Source organism: Phyllopteryx taeniolatus, chromosome 2 (assembly GCF_024500385.1).
Source record: "Phyllopteryx taeniolatus isolate TA_2022b chromosome 2, UOR_Ptae_1.2, whole genome shotgun sequence".
Classification (NCBI taxonomy): Eukaryota; Metazoa; Chordata; class Actinopteri; order Syngnathiformes; family Syngnathidae; genus Phyllopteryx; species Phyllopteryx taeniolatus.
This window is the reverse complement of record NC_084503.1, coordinates 5041763-5063672: the sequence shown is the minus strand read 5'-3', so window position 1 is coordinate 5063672 and position 21910 is coordinate 5041763. Positions and strand designations below refer to the sequence as shown.

General features: G+C 42.7%; 1 protein-coding gene across 1 annotated transcript; it reads left to right on the top strand.

Annotated features, from left to right (window-relative positions):
• The first annotated feature begins 1017 nt into the window (after nucleotides 1-1017).
• LOC133469146 (CD81 antigen-like) lies at nucleotides 1018-16682 on the top strand. The gene is made up of 8 exons (XM_061755860.1): nucleotides 1018-1191; nucleotides 7797-7911; nucleotides 12436-12533; nucleotides 12623-12697; nucleotides 13403-13525; nucleotides 13597-13695; nucleotides 13853-13936; nucleotides 14029-16682. Exons 1-8 carry the CDS (start codon nucleotides 1126-1128, stop codon nucleotides 14089-14091), a joined length of 723 nt encoding a protein of 240 aa, XP_061611844.1. The 5' UTR covers nucleotides 1018-1125; the 3' UTR covers nucleotides 14092-16682.
• Nucleotides 16683-21910: the final 5228 nt, after the last annotated feature.

Below are 21910 nucleotides of genomic sequence, written 5' to 3'. Positions count from 1 at the left end.
GTCTTATTTTCTTTGAAAAAAAAAACTTTTCTCTGAAAAAATATGTCGGCAATCTTTTTTATTTTTTTATTCTTGGAAAATGACATTTTATGATGAAGGGTACTGTTGTAAAATTGACTTGAAAAAAAAATACAACTTTATCCTCATATGATTGTAACTTTTATCAGTAAGCAAGTAAAAAAAAAAAAAGTAGATAAGTAATAAAAGTGGCATCATAAACATTCAAATAGTGAAATGGCAATGTAAACAGATAATAATAAAAATACAAATACAGAGGTCAAAATAACATATTACGGTTATATAATATAGTACGTTGAAGTGGATGGTATTTGTGTTTGAGCGTGTCATTTAAAAAAAAATTTTTATTGACAAATGTATTTCGCTGTCTTGAGATGGCGGAATCTCACGTCTTTTGAACTTCATCATGGGCTGTTGCCGCTGTGAAGGATTGTGGGTAACAGGAGGAACCTTCGCTCAACATTGGTGAAAGGATAAAGGGCAAAAAACATGCTTGGATATTGCGAAAAGAGCAGCGAAATAACAGCAACTAGCACAGTGCATCCTGGGAATTGTAGTATCGGCTCTCTGCGCCAGAGTTTCGTCAATTTGAGGTTTGAATACATTAAAAATACTCACTTGGGAAACACCCCAGCTTCCCCGAGTACCTGGATAACATAATAAGCGACATAAAAAAACGGACACGTGTACCTAAAGACGTTAAAACGTTGTTATTTTGGGCGGAACTTGACGCCGTAGCGGTGCATTCTGGGAATTGTAGTATCAGCGGGGAGTGCTCTCTTTGGTCAATTTGGGCTCCAAATAGATCCATAAACGTAGCTGCGTGACACCGGACGGCCTCGTAAGTAGCACACAAAACGCATGAATGTCTTTGACGACGGCAAAACATCGATACGTGAGCCTAAAATGGCCGGAAGAGCCGTCGCTCACTCGGAGGGGCGTGCCCGGAAGAAGGCCGGCGTGGCCGGGCTCGGATTGGCTGGAGGCTCGCTGGGCGGAGCTCCGCCCGGAGCGCTCGCTCGGCTAGCTTGGGTGGAGCCGTTATCTTCGCCGCCGCCGCCGTCCCGTCCAGTCCCGTCGTACGCGTGACCAATCTCCTCCGTCAGCATGGGCGTCGAAGGCTGCACCAAATGTATCAAGTACCTGCTCTTCTTCTTCAACTTCATCTTCTGGGTCAGCCACCATCTTGTTCGACTTATCGTTGTTGTTGTTGTTGCTTTAAAACGGCCTCGTTGTGCTTGCGTGTGGTGGGCGACAAACCACACGAATGCTCTCCAAAACAAAAAACAACCCAAAAAAAAGATGAAATCGGCGACCACACGCAAAACTGTGAATGAGTGAGTGTTTGAGTGTGTGTGAGAGGGAGGGTGAGTGTTTTTGTTTTAGTGTGTGTGCGCGTGTGCGTGTGTGAGTGAGTGTTTTGGTTTGTGTGTGCGAGTGTGTTTTGGCGTGTGTATGTTTCAGTTTGTGCGCGAGACTTTGCATGTGACTGGCCATGTGCGTGTGTGTGTTCTTGTCTTTCTGTTCTAGCGCGGCAAAATCGCACTTTCATTGTCACACCAAAATGCGACAATTCGATGTCGACATGACGTCACACACCTGGACACGCCCACAAACACAATGTTGGAGGTCGGCGCTGGAAAACTAGGAAAATGAGTCATTTTCCCAGTTTTCCAGCGCCATTTTGAACCAGGACGAGAATGCGTGTGCGACGACTCACGGACGCTTTTTTTGTTGTTGTTGTTGTTGATTGGGGGGTTCCTCCATGCAGTGACAAGTTTGTGTCGCTGTTGTGTTGTCATGTGGAGCCCACGCACACACGGCGAGTGAGTGTGTTGTAAAAAGTAAAAAATGTTGAATCATCGCTGGAATTTTTTATTTATTTATTTTTTTTTGGGTGGCCTTCCCACTGAGTCACCGCTCTGATTCCTTCTTTCCACACACTGTGGTGCGTTACTTTGTGGGTGGGTTTGTGTGTGTGTGTGTGGGGGGGGCGTATCCGTGCGCTGACGTCACCCGTCTACTGCAAGAAGTGACAAATCCATAATATGAATAAAAAGTAATAAGGGAGCACCAATGATTGGTGGATTTTCGCTCCCTATCGCCCCACCAGCACCGGGACGACAAAACGGGAATAAATGATTCGATTTTAATGTGTATAATTCAGTCAGTTATAAATAATCAATACATTCATCAAAATATTTACAGTTTTTAGACACATTTTATTCTTTACAATTAACCAAATATTTAAAAGGATAAACAAAAAATATCTTTTAAATAACCTATTTTATGAAAAAAAGAAAAAACATGTATTACAAACTGGACCTGGCGTGCCACCCTTGCTTGTTCGTCTTTATCAGAATCATATTTATTTTTATTATTATTATTATCAGTGATCATTAATAGCCACTCATTAAAAAAAGTCATTGCCTCACCGCTGCACTTATTGTGTGTGTGTAAGCCGATAAAGGTCCATCACCTCATTTTTAACATTCCAGTCTAGTGGAAGGTTAAGCACTGTTCCTCGTTGACTGCTCGTCGATTCCAAAGCGCAGGTCCCCATATTTGACTGATTGTTCATCAGCCGCGCAATACTTTTTAATAATAAACAACGACTTTGATGCAGTTTTGCTTTATGACACGTCAAACGATCAAACAAAAACGAGACTGCAAAAGTGCTTTTGAGAGCAAAATCTTCATGTATTTACAGATGTATAACTCAGAATAGCGCCGCGACCAACACTGACTCGCCGCACGTCGGCAGCTTTTTTACGTTTGCCATTTACTCCACGAGCTGCGTCAAGCCGGGCCAGACCCTCTTCCTTGACGATTATATACGTCCGTGGCAGTGAATGGTTGTATTCCAATTGACCAATAGGAACGTCCACAGCGGTGAATGAGTTAATAGTAATGATTATTGATTGTTGAAGTGTCACCACAAAAAAATAATGTCCAAGATATAGCAAAAACACAAGATTTAATTCTGCTAAGGGCGCTCAACTGACATTTCACGTGATGTCATACTTGGGTTGGGGATGGATTGATTTGAACAATTAATTTATTTCTCAGTTATTATTTTTTTTTTTAAATAAAATTTTAGCAGCTTCCGTAGTTGAAAGCTCTGCGAATTGAGTATGCACGTCACTAGGTAGCGTTAACATTAGGGCTGCAGCTATCAAATATTTTAGTATTCGAGTGTCCTACCAAAATTTTTTTTATCGAATAATCGGGTATTCGGATAAATTATGTTTTTGCCGAGTTAAAGAGCAGTTATGAATACACGAAAGAATAAGCCATTTCATTTAAAAATGAATGAAGTAATCAACTGTTTTAGTTCTTATATTCACATTGAGCAGCAAACGGTATATATTTTTTAAAATCTAGAAATATTTTCAGTGAGGCAGTTTCAAACCAATACAAATAAATAAAACAAATTCGAGTTTCAACTTAGCATTTTTTCTTCTTAGTTATTTATTTTAAAAAAAGGCATAAGGAGTCTGTTTTGCAACTCCACCACAGTTCACATTCTTGGATGTGACAACATAACAGTCAGTTCGCGGCGGTGCGTTTCAGAACTTAGACCTGACTAACTGAAGACACCTCCTAAAGCAAACACAAATATGAACTTAATAAAAAAATTTTGACAAACTTCGCCACTCGCAATCAATTTTTTTTTTTTTTTCCACTGACAGTACTTGACTCAAAATGTAGCTACTTGCAGATACGATGCTAGTACATTGGCTACTTGTCACACACACACACACGTCAAATGTGTGAGCAAAACTGTCCCTTGAACGAAGTCACATCACAGTCGCACACATTCTCTACTTATCGCCATCGTGTAAATTGGCCGCAGATTCAACGGTATTCATAATTACCGTAATTTCTGGTATATAATGCACACCCATGGATAATACGCTCCCCCAAAGTTGACCTCAAAATTCTGGAAAAACCCTTCTACCTTTGTATAATGCATTTTTACAATGGATGGTTTTGCTTCTACCCATGTGATGAAAAACATGAAGTGTTATCTGTATTTTGTTAGTTTTTTCAAAGAATGATTCTGAAGTTAATCACTTTATTTGAACATGGAACACTTATTTACTTGCTCTCATTTTGAAATTCACAGCCCTGCTTTTTATTTAGCAAATGACAAAACACGCAGTTGTGCTCATATGTTTGATTGCGCAGGCAGAATTTGTAAGGTGGGTACACGGAGGGCCAGGCGAAACGCATTTCATGTTATTTTAATGCGCATTATACACGAGCAATGACGGTAATAGAAGGGCCGGCGTTATGTTAGTAAATTGCATTAACGTTAAACTCACTGACTTGCGTGACGCTCATCTCGGCTCGTTGTCACCACTGTTAGCCTTTCTGCTCAGTCCGAAATGAAATACTCGTTGCAGCCCTAGTTAATATGTTACTAGAACGCTGTCTGAAAATGAATGTTTTTCAATTGGCCAAAGAAATGCGGCGATATCGGAGGCCGCCCACAAGCGTGGCTCGCGTTCATTTGTGTCTGCGCTGACATTACGTCACAAAGAAAAGTAGCGACTCGTTTCCTGAGAAATAAGTACTTTTACTCTTGTAGTGCGTTTTGATTTTGTTTCGGACAATTCAGTTGTTTGTTTCCTTTCTATGTTCACACATTTTCGAGCTCTTAATTGTGGCACCGTGAAACCACAATATTGTTTTGCTCATTCAGAATCCGATTCCTGCCCGTGCCGACGTCATACACGGTTCGAATTTCGACATTTGTGCGGCTTCAGTCGACATTTTAGTCAAATTCCAAAGCTCGAGATTGTCTTGCGGTCTTTTAGTAAGGGAGACGACGACCCCCCCCCCCCCAAAAAAAAAGCCCTTCTGACTTCATAAGAACTTAGCCCACTTTAGAGCTTTTAGCGTTATTAGCTCCTAAATCACAGCCGGACGGACACTGAGTGCCACGAGTAGGAGGGGAGCCTCCCTGTGAGTTGGGGGGAGGGGGAGTCTTATGGGAACACAAGAGGCCGCGCCCCATCCCCCCTCTCCTCCGCCGACATGGCCCGCATTCTGTTCCCCCCCCTCAAATCTCCTGAAATAGACCCCAGCTTGGTCACGTTTGAAGCAGCCGCTCTCCGATTGGCCAATGGGCCGTCTCGATTGTGATCGGTCGAGCTCCAGTCTCGAATGGTGTTTTCCCCGTCTTACGACGCACTGTAGCTTCCGTGTTAGCTGCCCCCCTCGCCCAAACCCCCGCCCCCCCCCCGCCGCTCTGCGGAATGCGCGAGCAACAGATGGCGGACCGATCGGCACGTGTTCCGCAAGCGTCTTTGTCTTTGTGCCACTTGGCGTACGAATTAGAAGCAAACAAATTCCTGGAAGAGAAGAATACAAAGTAGACTAGAAGAGGCCTTCACTAGTCCAGCTGTGGGGATATCCCACTTTTACTGTAGTAAAGTGGACAGAAGCCCCACGCAAAGAGGAAAAAAACATAAGAATCCAAATTCCAAAAATACCTCCGTACAAACGAACCGCGGCAAGAATAGTCAGAAGCATCGTGGGATGTAGTAAAATACATGCATCAATAGTTAATTCTGCTTCCATGTAGACTAGAGGTGTCAAAGAAGTTTTGGTCATGGGGCCCGGTTTCCCTTCAAACTGCGAAACCGCATTCATGTTTCGGCGCTTCGTCGTAGCGGCCGGTCAATAGGGGGCGCTCGGGCGCCGCACCGCCGCTGATGAGTGGCCTTGAAAAGGACGAAAGGGAAACAATGAAAAGAACAATAACAATATTACAAATGATATGTTCATCTATTTTGACATTTTAGGATAAATTGTATACAGTCAATGAGTAAAATTAATTCATTTATCTCTGGCTGTCCCATTTTAGGACGTCACTGCATTAAATATACATAACATTTCGAAATGAGAATGAATGATGACTTCATTATCAATATAAGTAGGGGCAGATCACCGATCGGCGAGTTTTAAAAAATCGATCACCGATCCGATCATAAGATGGAGGAATGTGTCTATTTAAATGACCTGTTCATTTACTGCATATACTTAATTGCTCCAAAAAGGATATTTACAATCAATAATGCATCTTTTTTCCTCTATTTCTATTTTTGTTCCTTGGCAATCGCTGCTCTCGTCACATCATGTATTCTAATCAGTCAGGTCAAACCAACATTGCAACTTGACAGAAATAACTTACTGTAATTAAATTATTTGTAATGAAATGACTTCACCCACACCGAAACTTTAGAGCACGAGTCGACAGAACGGCGGCGTGTTTACGTCCCACCGTTCGTGCTAGCAGTAGCTTGCTAGGCTACATAACGTTTTGTTGCCTGCTCGCGAGGCGTATCGTATTCAAAGTACGCGAACGTAGCTCAATTAAAATCCTCTACCGATTGTTGTTGTCGTGGCCGTGGTAACGAGTGTATCCGGTCGCGGTAGAGTTGATGAGATAAAGCCCAGTGATCGTAAATGTGATCGTGATGCGGTGGTGTCGGAATACAAGACTTCGTTGCAGTCGTCTGATATAGTGCATAAGTAATAAGTCATAATAATACATTTAAAAATGAGCGTAAATTATTTATTAAGATAAACAATTTTATTTAAAATACCAAATAATAGTGAAATAATTTTATTTTTTTTAAATGGTAAATTCTAGTAGAAGGAATCGTAAATAATACAGTTTAAAATGAGCTGAATTGCAATTTTCTGACCGTTTTGACTTTTTAACATTTTTTTTTCCCACCCCAACCTCATCTACAAATGAGTTGGCCCGTCTGGCCGTTTAGAAAATACAAATGTGGCCCTTGCGCACAAAAGCTTGCTCGCCCCTTTCTTTAGATTGAGGCCTATTTTTCCAGAAAACTCCAAACTGTTGCACATTTGCGGCATTGGCCTCTATAAATAAATATAAAAAGTTTACGAGGCAGCAAGAGTGTTTCCATGCGGAGCTTCTTGCAGAGCTCCGACTTGTCTCGCTGGTAACGCCCATGTGTGTGCGCGCGCGTGCGTGTGTCGAGTTTGTCGGCCGCCGCGGTTGCCAGGCAGCGGCCGTCCTTCGCTCGGGAACGGCGGCGAGGGAGCCGAGGCGAGACGATGCGTCGGCACGGCGACGACGAGCGCAGACGTGGATCGTTTGTGAGGATGATAAATCCGATCGCTCGGTCTGACTCGCCTGCGCAGCCCACAGTGGCGCCTTCACCTTTTTTTTTTTTCCATTGAATATGTTCCGACCGCTTGCATCCCAAATCCTCTTCCCCCGTTGAAATGAACGGAAATAACGTGAATCCGTTCCAGCCGCCCCAAAAATTGTCGCGTGATTAAAAACATACAGTAATAACTTAACTAAATAGAATGTAAAGAATTCAACAGTTTCCGCATCATGATTTCATCATGCTTTCATTCAATGGACATGGCGCTGCAACATGGCGTTTCACATTATGTATTAGCATTAAGCTAGCAGACGTTCGTAGGACAAAGTTATGTGGTTTGTTTAAACACACGATGTATGATTCATGGTGGAAATTTCCAGTAAACTGCCAAATGGCAATAAACACAACAGTGTTCACATTACACGTTTAAAGGTATCAAAACACGTGTCAACCTTTGATAAAAAAAATACTTATAAAGTGTTCCTCTTGCTGTCGACAAATGGCCGATGATCACACAACATCGATTTTGAGGTAAAGAAAGAAAAGCATATCAGGATGATGATGATGATGATGACCTATGACACTTTTCCTTGTCGTTGTTTTTTTTTTTTGCATTTTCAGCTGGCGGGATGCGTGATTCTGGGCGTGGCCCTGTGGCTCCGACACGAGCCTCAGACCAGCAGCCTGCTGGAGATCAACTTTGAGGGACAGCAGGCGCCCAGCACCTTCTACATCAGTACGTGCTTCCTTTCAGCCGCCGCTGCCGATATTTCCGCAACTCGGCAGCATCCTTCGTGCGTCCCCGACACAAAACACTCGCGCAGCGGAATTTTGCTTTGCTAATGGAAATACATTTAAAAAAAAAAAAAAAAAAGTCAAATAATTCAGCTGATTTTTTTAAAATTGTATTTAAAATGAACTTACAGTAATTAGAATTAATCAATTAACATTATTTAATAAAATAAATTGTTTATTTTTTTAAATTTACAGTAAATTAGATAATATATTTCCCCTGAAACTATTTTAGGATTCACACTCATTTTTAATAAACAATCATCATAATAAGAAATTGTTAAATTAAAATGTATGTGCAAAATTAATCAATGTATTTTGCTTTATTTTCATATTTTCAAAATTTACAGTAAATGAGATCAATGAACAAAAATGAATACATTTTAACCAATTTTAGCCAAAAATATTGTATTTGAATTAAATAATTTCATGATCGTTTTTACTGAATTATTCACATTATATTTTAATATTTACATTAAATCGCATAACAAATTACTGAATGAGGCAAAATGAACAACACACAAATACAAATAAATACATGCGTCTTAATCAAACAAAAACATATAAATGAATGCAAAGAATAGTTTACTTAACTTTAATCATTTAATAGTTTTTCCTTTCATGTCTTGCCTACACGTCTTACCGACGCCGTGCGAAAAGAAGTCGACTTCAAGTAGCTTTTAGCTGCCGTCGAGTAGACATTAATTGACATTAACTATTAATGGCCGCGATAAGTGGATGGCATCTCCTGCGGTTTCATTGATGTGGACAAATGTGCCGTCCATTATCGACAAGATCGTAGGAAAGGTGAGCATTTACCACGTTGAAAGACAACAACATAAATCGTGCACGGACATCCGAGACGTGATTCCGCTTGCGGGTGGAAGTCACATCGTCGTATTATCGTCACGCTTTGAACACTGATAATGTTAATAGGGCCCGACCGATTAATCGGGCGAAGGATTTCATTGTCCGAGATTAACCCGCATCTTTTTTTGTTTCGCATTTATTTATTTTTTTGTCAACGATGACATGACATGGTAACAAACAAAAAAATAAAAATAAAAAACAAAATCTGCCATTTTTTTTTTTTTTGCCCAAAAAGCGACAAGAATAAAAACATGAACAGGTGAAATCGTATGAGTTGTTTTTCACAGAGGATAATGAATATATGCGACACGGGCCGAACAACGGCTCGTATCTGGAAGAACTTGTACGTGGGACGTCCTTGTATGTCAAGGCATTAAAGCGGCGCAAAGTGTTTTAACGACGCTTTGTCGCGGCTCGCCTTGCGACCCCGGCGCGCATCGTGTCGCATGAGCGAGGACGGCTCGGCGGTAAATGAGCAAAAAAAAACAAAAAAAAAACGTATAGAAGCATTTTGGTGTCACGTGATGGAAGAAACTCCTCCGTGATGTCGTCCCCCAACCGAGGAGAGGAGAAAAGGCCTCGTTGGTGTCGGAAAGAATTCCTCACTGGCCCCACCCCTCCTCCTCCCTCCTTCTCCTCCTCCTGTGTGAACATTTTCCCTCCTTCCTTCCACTGAATTTCGTTCCACTCTGGCCCCTCCCTCTCTTCCCCATCTGCTGGTGGTTAGCATGCGAGTCACGCTGTCTCCCTTCTCTATTTTTTTTCCCCCTTCCACTTCCTTCCCTCCCCCCTAACCTTCACCCAAACGCCCCCTCCTCCTCCCCCTCCCCGAGCCGTCTCCCCGCTGCCTGGAAATTAGCACAACGGAAGCCTCTCAAATCTGAGCGGTCTCGGCGTTAGCGATCAAGGTGATAGACGGATCTCGTTTGCCCGCGTAACTGCACATTTGATGAGTCACGAGTTCCTCTCGAGTGGATGTGTCATTTCCTGTGCACAGCCACCACTTTGAGGGTTCTCACTAACCACTCGGGAGAATTTGGTCAAGGGATCGCAGCACTTCTGTGCCGTAATTGTCAAGGATGCAAAGGCCAGCTTTGAAAAAGCAATTGGAGATCGTCTGCGGGGTTTTGAAAGTAGGAAATCCAGTTTCTGATTTTGATTGGTTTTTAAAACAACAAAAGCCCAAAGCAATGAGGACCTTTCCTCCCTTGTGTCATGTGACTCATTCATGTTGAGGAGAAAAGAAAAAAAAAAAAGCCTATTTTGAAAGAGTAAGGAGTACAGATATATGTTTTCAAATGGAGTGAGTAAAAGTCAAAAGTCATCAGAAAAAAATACTCAAAAGTACAGACACCTAGGAGAAAAAAACAAATCTGCTTAAGTACAGTAATGAAGTGGCGCAGAGGGGGATCGTCACTGGAATCTTCCATCTTTTTTCCGCTAACAAAGGAAGGAATGTTCCCGTCTGTTGAGTATTTCTTTAGCGCGTGGATACGCGGAGTGGGAAAAAAAAACAACCAACAAGATCCAGGAATGGCGACCAAAGCTAAGATGTGAACTTTCAACATCTGTTTTGAAAATAAAGCCAGCGACGTCCCAGGAAACGGGAAGCAGCAGAAGCGAGGGGGGGGGGATTTCATTGTGTCCCTTAACAATAGCTGGCTAATTGTGGCTAGCTCAACACATCTGGAGTGGAGATTAAGTGTCGAGAGGATGAACGTAAACCTTCGCCCCCCCCCCCGCACTAAACGGCAGCTAGGTGTTATTTTTGTCGCCGACGTATTTCGTACCGCCACCATTATGAGCAGAACGAGCTACCGCGCGCTGCACTCGGACTTTTCATACGCCGAAAATATTCCACTGGTTCGAGTTCAAAACATTCCCGCCAAACCAAAACTTGGTCTGACGATGAGGATGAGCTAGCATTTGTTTTGCCAGCTGATGTTTGCGTGTAGCGCTGTCGTAGGCTGGCGATACATTCCATGCGGCCGCCATCTTGGGAGTTGCCGCTTAGCTGTTAGGCAAGCAAGAGCTAGCTGATCTAGCTGGGCTGCGTTCCAGACGGCTCGGACGTCGGAAATATTCTACTTGTTCGACCTCAAACCTTTGGCGCCATCTGGCTGAACAGCGTTAGCGCAATTAGTTTCGCCGCATCACAAAGTGTGTAGTTAGCGAATGACAATTGACTTTTCATCCCGGCAATCCGGTGTAGCAAGGGAGGTCGGGCCTCAGGTAAGCAGTCCTCGCGCCGTCGCCCTCTTTCCATAGTAACCCTTGCGAGGTAGGCGAGCAGCTGCGCGCGTAATGGCGGAGGAGCAGATTAAATCAAGACGGACAGGAAAGGACGCTTAAGGAAAATGGAATTATGGCGTCCAGGGAGGGATGGATGTGAGCGGCGGCAGCGGGGCTTTCGGCCAAGGCATCGATTTCCAAATGAGCATTAGCGCGAGTGGCTCTGCGGACGGAGCGGGGATGCTGGCCCGCAATTCAATTACGCCTGACAAGCACGGCTAATGATGATGAAGGTGAGGATGATGATGGCCCGGGCTCTGCTTCCAACCGCAATGACATCACAGCTTCCCCCCCCCCCCCCGGATACGAGCCGAATAATGAAAGAGAGAGTGGCCGCCCTCGCGCACGCGTTTCCGTCAAACGTCGACGCCGCGAGAAGAGTTCGAGGAATCCCCCCCGGCCTGCAGTTGGCTCGAGATGGCTGCTTCTAACCAAAATGGCCGACTTCCTGTTCAATTCGGGGCGTAGGTCCCGAAGACTTCTTGGTGCGCGAAATCACGAGGCTCGTGTCCGGCTCAATTTTTCCAACTCTCCGACTGAGTGAGGTTTCGGATGGGGGAACATTTGTGACATTTGGGGCGTGTTGAGGCCCCCCAAAAAAGCTCCTCCATTCGTCATAAAAATAATACGCAGTGATTGCGAGAGACCCTTATTATTATTATGCGCTGTATTTCCTCAAAATAAACCCCATGCCCCAATTAGTTGCCGCTTGCATCGTCCACAAATAGACGGCAGCGAGCTCGCTAATCGCTAATAGCGGGAGATTGCTAATGCTAATGCTAACGGCACGCTGAGGACAATGTCTGCTTTTCACTGATATTGTTCGTCTGTTCTCCGAAAGAGAGAGAGAAACGAAGGGAAATGACTTCCTGTGAGCGCGACTCAGGCCTGCTAACTAAATAGCACGCTGCCCTCTGTTGGCCATTCGGAATCATTACATCTTTCCCTTTTAAGCTATTTTGTTTGGATTCAGATTTACACGCACATTTTATCTGTAATATTCTTTGCAAGAATAGACATTTTTTTCTTATTTGTTTCATTAGTCCTGAATTCTTTTTTTCACCTTTTAGTTTTCAGTCTTTGTTTGATGTTGTATTCTTCTATCTATATTCGCTCTCATTCTTATTTTGTAATATTCTTACATTTTTCTTTTGAAAACGAATTTTTGTTCCCATTCTTTTGCATTATGCATTTGCATTTACATGTGTATTTCCAATGATTTATAGATATATATATATTTTTTTATGATAGCTTTTCTATTTCAATCTTTTTATGTAGCATTTTGTAATTCAATTGTGTTCGCCAGGCGTGCACATTCTGATCGCGGTGGGCGCGGTGATGATGGTGGTGGGCTTCCTGGGCTGCTACGGCGCCATCCAGGAGTCGCAATGCCTGCTGGGAACGGTCAGTCGCTCGCCGGCGCAAATCTCGCCGACGGACCCGACGGCGTCGGGCGCGTTCACGTCCGCTCTTCTCGTGCTCTTTCTCTTCAGTTCTTCGCCTGCCTCGTCATCCTGTTTGCCTGCGAAGTGGCCGCCGGAATCTGGGGCTTCATGCACAAAGACACCGTAAGACGCCGCACGCACGCACGCACGCAACCAGAAAAAATGCACCTTTTCAATAACTTAATAAAGGAAGAAATGAAAGACTGATGGGAGGAAAGGAGGGCAATGGAAGGCATCAAAAAAGGATGGGAGGAAGGAAAGAATGACAAAGGGTGCAAGTATGCAGGAAAGAAGGACAAGGGAAGGAATGAGAGCAGGAGGAATGGAAGGAAGGATGCAAGGAAGACAAGAAGAAAAAGGGTGGAGGGAAGGATAGAATGAAAGAGGGATACAGGAAGGATGGAAGGAAAGAAGGATGGAAGCAAGGAGAGAAGGGAGGAAGGACATGGGAAGAATGGGAGAATTAAAGGAAAAGAAGGGTGGAAGGAAGGACAAGGGACAAAGGGAGGAATGAGAAGGATTGAGGAGAGAAGGGAAGAATGACGGAAAGGAGGCGGGACGAAGAAAGGAAGGGAGGAGGGAGGGAGGAAAGATGGCAGGACAGAAGGAAGGTTGAAGGGAAGAGAGCGAAAGGAAGCGGCCGGCCGCCACTTTCGGGCTCTCCGGCGCCTCCGTCGAAACCCTACCCCTGTCTTGAAACCTTACTTTGCGAGCCAGCCGACTTGGATTGAAGTTGATGCAGATCGGAACGAGTGGGGTTTTTAATACGCGCTCGCTGCTTTTCTGGTTTGTAACGTTTTTTTTTTGTGTGTGTGTGCGGCGCGTCAGGTTTCCAAGGAGATGATCAACTATTACGACTCCATCTACGACAAAGCCATGACGCAGAGCGTCACCGCCGACACGGAGAAGAAGAGGGCGGCCGCCTCCGTGCTCAAAGTCTTCCACGAGACGGTACGCTCGTACGAATTGCCGACGATTCCAGGAATAAGGAACCGGACGTGTCGACTTGTTGTTTGTTGTAGCTGAGCTGCTGCGGCAAGGGTCAAGGCACGTCCTTGCTGACGCAATTCACGGACATGCTGGGCGTCACCGACCTCTGTCCCAGCTCCGGAACGCCATACGTAAGTTCACGAACACAAACTAGGAATTATAAGCATTGTTCTGATAACGATGAATATAATGATTAGTTGTAGTAGTTGTCAGTTGTGTATCGTTTCATCATGTACTTTATATTGTACGAAACGATATATATAATTTTATTTTCCTGCCACATTCCAGAGCTGCCACAACCGCATCACCGAGCTGTTCTCCGACAAGATCTACCTGATCGGCATCGCCGCCCTGGTGGTCGCCGTCATCATGGTGAGGGGGGAGCGCCGTCGCCGTGACGACGAGGTCACCGTTTTTTTGGTTTTGTTTTTTTAAACGCCTCGGTGTGCTTTGTGTGCGCGCAGATCTTCGAGATGATCTTCAGCATGGTTCTGTGCTGCGGCATCCGCAACAGTCCCGTCTACTAGAAGCTCCCGGCGTCTTTCCTCCGAGCGGGAAGCGTATTTAGCTTGCTGGATTCCCGCACGACGGCGTTTCCGCGCCGCCCGTCTTTTATTCCCCATGCTGGAGCCCGCCTAACCCCGACCCACATGTAGATACACAACGGTATATCCTCCTTTTTAAAAACCCGGGTGCCCTCCTCTGGCATTTTGTGCCCATTTTTCTCCATTGTTTTTTTTTTTTTTTTTCATTTGACCATCATTTTGGGAGAAAATTAAAATATTGTTTTCCATGCCTTTTACACTTTTTTTTTTGGGGCACATTTTGCTCCCTCTGGACACCAAAAATGTACACGCACCAACCATACTGGAGCTATTAAATCATCATTCATCCCAAAAATCAATGAAACAACTTCACGCGTCCTACCAACTGTGAGTTTTAGAACATTTCCGCTGATCTTTCCAGACCCACAAAATATAATTTTCTGCGGCAATACGACCACTGAGTCTACCAAAAAGTATCTTTCACCAGAAAAACAAGTAAACATCTTTGACATTGAAAATGTCAAAGATTTGCGACAAAATTCATTTGCTTGCTTGCACATGGAAATTATCCGCAAAAGATATTCATGCATGACAATTTGCATGTATAGTTTTGCCACAAAGGTGCCCGAAGGGCACCTTTGAGGAGGGCACGCTGGTTATTAACATGTCGCCCCCTCCCCCCCACTGTTTGATGTATAAACTGTGTGTAAATATATATACATATATATATACATGTATTAACAGTGCTTTTTGAGCGCATGGATATATCGTGCACTGCCAGACGATGGTGCTCTCACGTCGCGTTCACTCGCTTAACTGTCCCACGTTTTGGGAAAGCTGGTCGCATGCTCACGTGCGTTAAATGTGCTAAAAAAAAAAAAAAAAAAAAAAAAAAAAAAAAAACACCTTCAGCTCAAAAATTGAAGTCCATTGGTCCACGTGTCAGGCACGGATGTTCAAATACATTTTTTCGTTTTTAAAATTAATGCAAACGTTAACTGCATTTATGAAGGACTCCCAAAATTATCCAAGAAAAAATGAAAAAAAAAAAAAAAAAAAAGCTTTTTGGGGGATTTTTAACTACACAAAACGTAACTTCGCTTCAGCAACATGATCAAACAGAAATGGCCAAATGTTTGTTCGATTAAAAAATAAATAAATAAATAACAACAACAACAAAAAACTTCAATAAAGAAGTCTCGAAATCTTTATGGATTTTTTTTAAATTATTAATAAAAGAAGACCACGGGGAAAAAAGTCGTAATGTTCTGAGATTTTTTAATTTTTTTGCTGTAACGATAACACACTTAGCCTAGCCTCCCTGATATTAGCATGTTGACTATGCAAAAGTGGCAAATTTTTTCTGCCCGTTTTTTTTTTTTTTTTTTTTTTTTAAATGAAAGATTCCAAAACAGATGAAAGAAAAAAGTAAAAATGTTGATGATTTTTGCTTTAACAATTACACAAAACGTGGCATAGCTTCGCTGACATTAGCACGCTACGTAAACAAAAGTGGCAGAATATTTGTACATTTTTTTAAAAGTTAAAAAAACCTTACGGAGGATAAAAAAAAAATAAAAAAATCATGTTACGAGATGCTTTTTGCTATAATGATCACAGAAATCATTAGCTAGCATTAGCCAGGATTACAAAACATCAAAGGCAACGGGAAAAAATCTGTAATGTTACGATTATTTTTGGCCTGTGGCATATTTTTTATACAATATAGAAGACAGCGATGTAGGGGGAAAAGTTGTAGGATTCTTTTTTTCTTTAACCATAAAACATTTGCATGTTTCGTTCAGAAAAGTGGCAAAATCTGTACGACAAAAATAAAAAAATAAAAATACAAAAACTACGTCAGATTGTTACACTGAAAAAAAAAAAAAAGTCGTATTGTTGAATGCCGCGGGATATTTGCTGACGATAATGTCAAAGCTGTTTTTTAGTTTAAATGGATTTTAACTGCTTCGCTAGCTTCGCCCACGAATCGTGTTTACCGAAAGTGTTTATGCACGTGATTCAGGATTAATGAAGGATTACACCGAATAGAACAAATTTGAATGTTTGTTTTGATCTCGAAATATTAACTGCTACACGACATTTGCATGTGTAATAACCGCTGTTTGGACGCCCCTGCCTGGTCTCGTAGTTTCCGTTCTATTTGCGTTGTGAAACATTTTGACGCTCGTTTGTTGGAGGAGAATCGTATCGAAAGTGTTAGCTTTGTGCTCGACCCCACCATCGCTATTGTTGCTAACGTGTCGTCCCATTCGTGGAGATCAACCTTAACGAGCCATCGACCAATCAGACGCCGCCGCCTCCTCTTCAGTGTCTTCTTCTCGTTCGTCGTCGTCGTATTTACACTCAAAAGTACTAATTAGTAATTAGCAGATGCCTCGTTTCTCTGGTACGTCCTGAGGGGGCGGAGATGCGGGCGGGGCCACGAGTGTGCACTGACGTCGCTGCACTCTGATTGGCTGCCACCAGCCCATAGGCCCCTCCCCCCGCCACCCCGCTCCTGGTGACTTGTTTGCCCAAATATAAAAGGGATTAAATGTATTTTACAAAAAGACTGCGTTTGTGTGGTTATTTTATGAAACGTTCTTTTTCGATGACACGCTTGACACTTTTCAGGACAAGGGAGGTATGTTGGATCAAAAATCATCAAAGAAAGGTGATGAGGAAAAATGGAACAATGCAAACATTATTTCCATGATAATGACTTCAATGTGTTTTGTGTTTTTTTCTACTCAGGCAACATTTTTGTCCTCTTCAAAGATAAAGATCATCGTTATGCTTGTGTCAAGATTTTTTTTTTTTAAGTTAAAAAAAGAAAGTAAAAACAATTTTTTTGGTTCCCCTTAACAGTTGAATTTACCATACAGGCAAACAATTTTCCTCGTTTTATTGTAATGCTAAATTTAAGTATACGATGTTAAATTGAAATTTTTTTCTGATTAAATTGTAGTAGTTAATCCTGTAATAGTTTCTATATTGTTGCAACCTATTTTTGTTTTTATGGTAGAATAATGTATCGTAATATAATGCTTTATATCAAAATATTTGATGCAACCCAAATGATGTGTATACAAAATTTAATTGTTTTATAGTAGTAATAATTAACAGTATATTTTAGTTTTATAATTAATGTGTAAATTGTGTTTCGTGCATATCTTCAGTGACATTCGTGCAATCAGAGAGTGTTCTCGGGTCCCTCAACAAATCTGAATGGCTCAATATCTGTAAGGGAGTTCACCAGGGCTCAATCTCAGGCCCACTGCTCTCACGCTCACTCTCATTCATAGTGTGGCTCGAGCCAAGTTTCATTTTTATGCAGATGATAACGTACCTCATTGTGTGGGTTCCTTCATCACAAAGCTCTTGCCAACTTCAATATAAGGTAGGTTGAAAAGGATTTGCGAAGCATTGTATTCTGTTTTTAATTATGTTTTACACAACAGCCCCACCGCCTATGTGGAGTGTGCATGTTCTCCCCGTGAATTCGTGGGTTTTCTCGGGGTACTCCGGTTTCCTAGCACATCCCAAAAATCTGCGTGGTAGGCTGATTGAAGACTAAATTGCCCGTAGGTGTGCATGTGTGTGCGGATGGTTGCTTATGATTGAAGACTAAATTGCCCGTAGGTGTGCATGTGTGTGCGGATGGTTCTTTATTTATACGTGCCCTGCGATTGGCTGGCGACCAGTTCAGGTTGTACTAGCTGGTATAGGCTGCAGCACGCCCGCGACACTGGTGAGGATAAACTCCAGAAAATGGATGGACAACGCCCCCATGTCGTGGTAATTGTGGTTTGTAAATATCTTCTTGTCTGGCAATGCACCAAGGGTGGCTGGCCCCTCGGGTAGGATGTGACCCAGAGGTGAAAGAGAAATTCTGGAAGGAGTAGACAAAGTAGTTCTGAGCATCCCAGACAGAGAGAGTCGTGATTGGTGCAGATTGTAATGGACATGTTGGTGAAGGAAATAGGGGTGATGAAGAAGGGATGGGTAATACGGCATCCAGGAAAGGAACTTAGAGGGACAGATGGTGGTAGACTTTGCAAAAAGGATGCAAATGGCTGTAGTGAACACTTTTTTCCAGAAGAGGCAGGAATATAGGGTGACGTACGAGAGTGGAGGTAGAAGCATGCAGGTGGATGACATCTTGTGCAGACGATGTCATCTGAAGGAGGTTACCGACTGTAAGGTAGTGGTAGGGGAGAGTGTGGCTAGACAGCATAGGATGGTGGTATGTAAGATGACTCTGGTGGTGGGGAGGAAGGTTAGGAAGACGAAGGCAGAGAAGAGAATCATGTGGTGGAAGCTGAGACAGGACGAGTGTCGTGCAGCTTTTTGGGAAGAGGTGAGACTGTGGTACTGCATGCGGAAGTCTGGAGTGGCAGAGAAGTATGTTCGAATAATACAGGACATGTACGAGGGCAGCAGAACAGCGGTGAGGTGTGCTGTAGGTGTGACAGATGAATTTGGAGGTGGGACTGCATCAGGGATCAGCCCTGAGCCCCTTCCTGTTTGCAGTGGTGATGAATAGCCTGGCAGATGAGGTTAGACTGGAATCCCCTTGGACCATGATGTTTGCAGAGGACATTGTGATCTGCGGGTGGAGGAACCGTTAGAAAGATGGAGGCATGCGCTGTAAAGCAGAGGAATGAAGATTAGCCGAAGTAAGACAGAAAATATGTGCATGAATGAGAGGGGTGGAGGGAGAAGAGATAGCAAGGGTGGAGGACTTTAAATACTTGGGGTCAACCGTCCGTAGCAATGGTGAGTGTGGTCAGGAAGTGAAGAAACGGGTCCAAGCAGGTTGGAACGGGTGGAGGAAGGTGTCAGGTGTGTTATGTGACAGAAGAGTCTCTGCTAGGATGAAGGGCAAAGTTTAGAAGACAGTGGTGAGCCCGGCCATGATGGACGGATTAGAGACAGTGGCACTGAAGAGACAACAGGAAGCAGAGCAAATGAAGATGTTGAGGTTCGCTCTCGGAGTGACCAGGTTGGATAAAATTAGAAATGAGCTCATCAGAGGGACAGCCAAGGTTTGATGTTTGGACACGTCCAGAGGAGAAATAGTGAGTATATTGGTAGAAGGATGATGATGATGGAGCCGCTAGGCAAGAGAGCCAGAGGAAGAGCAAAGAGAAGGTTGATGGATGTCGTGAGGGAAGACATGAGGGCAGTTGGTGCTGGAGAGGAGGATGCAGGAGATAGGCTGACACGGAAAAGGAGGACGCGCTGTGGCGACCCCTAAAGGGACAAGCCCAAAGGAAAAGGAGAAGTGTGCCACCAGAGGACGTCCTGATCTAACAAATGAACTTCAAATGTGACGTCATTTGGGCGGCACCAAAATTTGTATTAAATCCGGGTATCTTAAGAACATACTCGTTTTTTCATAAAATTGGTTTGTAAAAATTTCTTATTTTAATTCTCCAATTCTATTTAATTTTCATTATCTCATTAAATAATGGGTTCATCCATTTTTTTGTATACAGTGCAATCAAAAATATTTGCCAAATAACGTCTACATAAACATTCAAAATGTGTATTTCTTTTAGTACAAAATCATTTGTTAATTTGTTGTAAATTAAACATATATTTGTAAAATTCACAATTTGACAGATATTATTTTTCCACATTTAACTGATTAATGTTAAATGTCAATCTTTGCCAAATGTGATCAAGGGCTATACAAATAAACCTGACTAAATAACTCATTTATTTTACAACGTATAAAAATACTTTTGCATGTACAGTTGTTATATTTAAATAATTGGTAAACATATTTTAAATAAAAATATATATTTTTTTACATGTAGAATTCTTTTAAATAATTGGTTTGTTTATTTTGAATAAAATAAATAAACATTTTACATAGTTGTTTGTATTTATTTGTATTAAATGTTTCAATGATTTTAAATATAATAAAAAGATTGTAAAATAAACAATTTCACATAATTCTTTTTTATTTTCTTAAATAATAGGTTCATAAATGTATTTTTATTTGAAAACATTTTGCATATTTTTTTTTTTAAATAAATAAGAAATAAAGTTACATTATAAATAGTAAAACAAAAACGTAAATTTGTTGGCCAATGTGTCCATTTTAAAAATCAAAAGTCAAAAGCCATCCCTGCCAAAGACGTCAGGAGGAATGCGTCAATCCTAATTATTGGGATTGGACGAGCGTGTGACGCGTATGCGAGTATGAGAAAATGTGCACGCGGTAGGTGTTGTTGAGAACACGCGTGATGAAATCCAGATGACTTTGGGAGTCCACGTGGATCGCAAGAACATCAGGAATGCTTTGAAGTTGCGCTCCGCATCGGCGCCTCGTTCGCGCCACAAAACGTTTCGCGAGTGCCGTTAAGTAAACTGCAGTAATAGCAGTCGTTCTTCGCAGAGGATAAAGAATATGTGCCTGTGAGCCGAGGTTGGCAGTAACGCGCTGTGGGGACTGCGCCCACCTCTGGTTGTATTATGATAGTGTCTGTCTACGAGTGTTGCTTGCTTCACCATTTGTGTTCAAATATTTGCTACTTAAAGGGTTATAACACCGCCACACGGATGCTATTCGTTAGCCTGTCAATGGCGTTTCCCATAATGTGTTAACATTAAGCTCAAGGTAACTGAAGGTTTGATTCGCGTTTCACTTTTTTGTCTTCTCGGTGTGCTCGCGTCTGCCTCAAAATCTGCAGAATGCTCCGGAATGTCCAAATAATCCCGTCGGCCGGTCGGCATCCCGCCATGAGGGATGATTCGGGGAAGCAGACGAGGAGGCGGAGCCATGACTGCATGTGTGCGTGTGTGTGTGTGTGAGATTCCGAGCAACACACACGCCGAGGGTCACGGGTATTCAATGTGGGTTGTGACCTTTTTACGGTTACAACGAACAGGCAGAATGTGAAGCTATAGAGGGAGTACACTACACAAAACTACACAGTTGTACACTACTCCAAAGTACACACAACATTACAGTACACAAGAGTACGCTCCACAAAAGTAAACAACGGTACACTACAGTAGAGTACGACACTAAATTGCAACCAATTCCAATGAAGTTGGGACGTTGTGTTTAACATAAAAACAGAATACAATGACTTGCAAATCATGTGTGACGTATATTTAATTGAATCCACTACAAAGACAAGTTGTTTAATGTTCAAACTGATTAACTTGATTGTTTTTAGCAAATAATCACAATTTAGAATTTTATGGCTGCAACACGTTCCAGAAAAGCTGGGACAGGGTCATGTTTACCACTGTGTTACATCACCTTTTCTTTGAACAACATTCAATACATGTTTGGGAACTGAGGACAGGAATTGTTGAAGCTTTGTAGGTGGAATTCTTTCCCATTCTTGCTCGATGTACAGCTTCAGCCGTTCAACAGTCCAGGGTCTGGACTGAAGGCAGGCCAGTCTAGTCCCCGCACTCTTTTACTACGAAGCCATGCTGTTGTAACACGTGCAGAATGTGGTTTGGCATTGTCTTGCTGAAATAAGCAGGGGCTTCCATGAAAAAGATGTTGCTTGGATGGCAGCGTTATGTTTCTCCAAAACCTGAATGTACCTTTCAGCATTAATGGTGCCTTCACAGATGTGTAAGTTACCCATGCCATTAGCACTAACACAGCCCCATCCCATCACAGATGCTGGCTTTTGAACTTTGCGTCCATAACAGTCCGGAAGGTTCTTTTCCTCTTTGGCCCGGAGGACACGACGTCCACAATTTCCAAAAACAATTTGAAATGTGGACTCGTCGGACCACAGAACACTTTTCCATTTTTCCC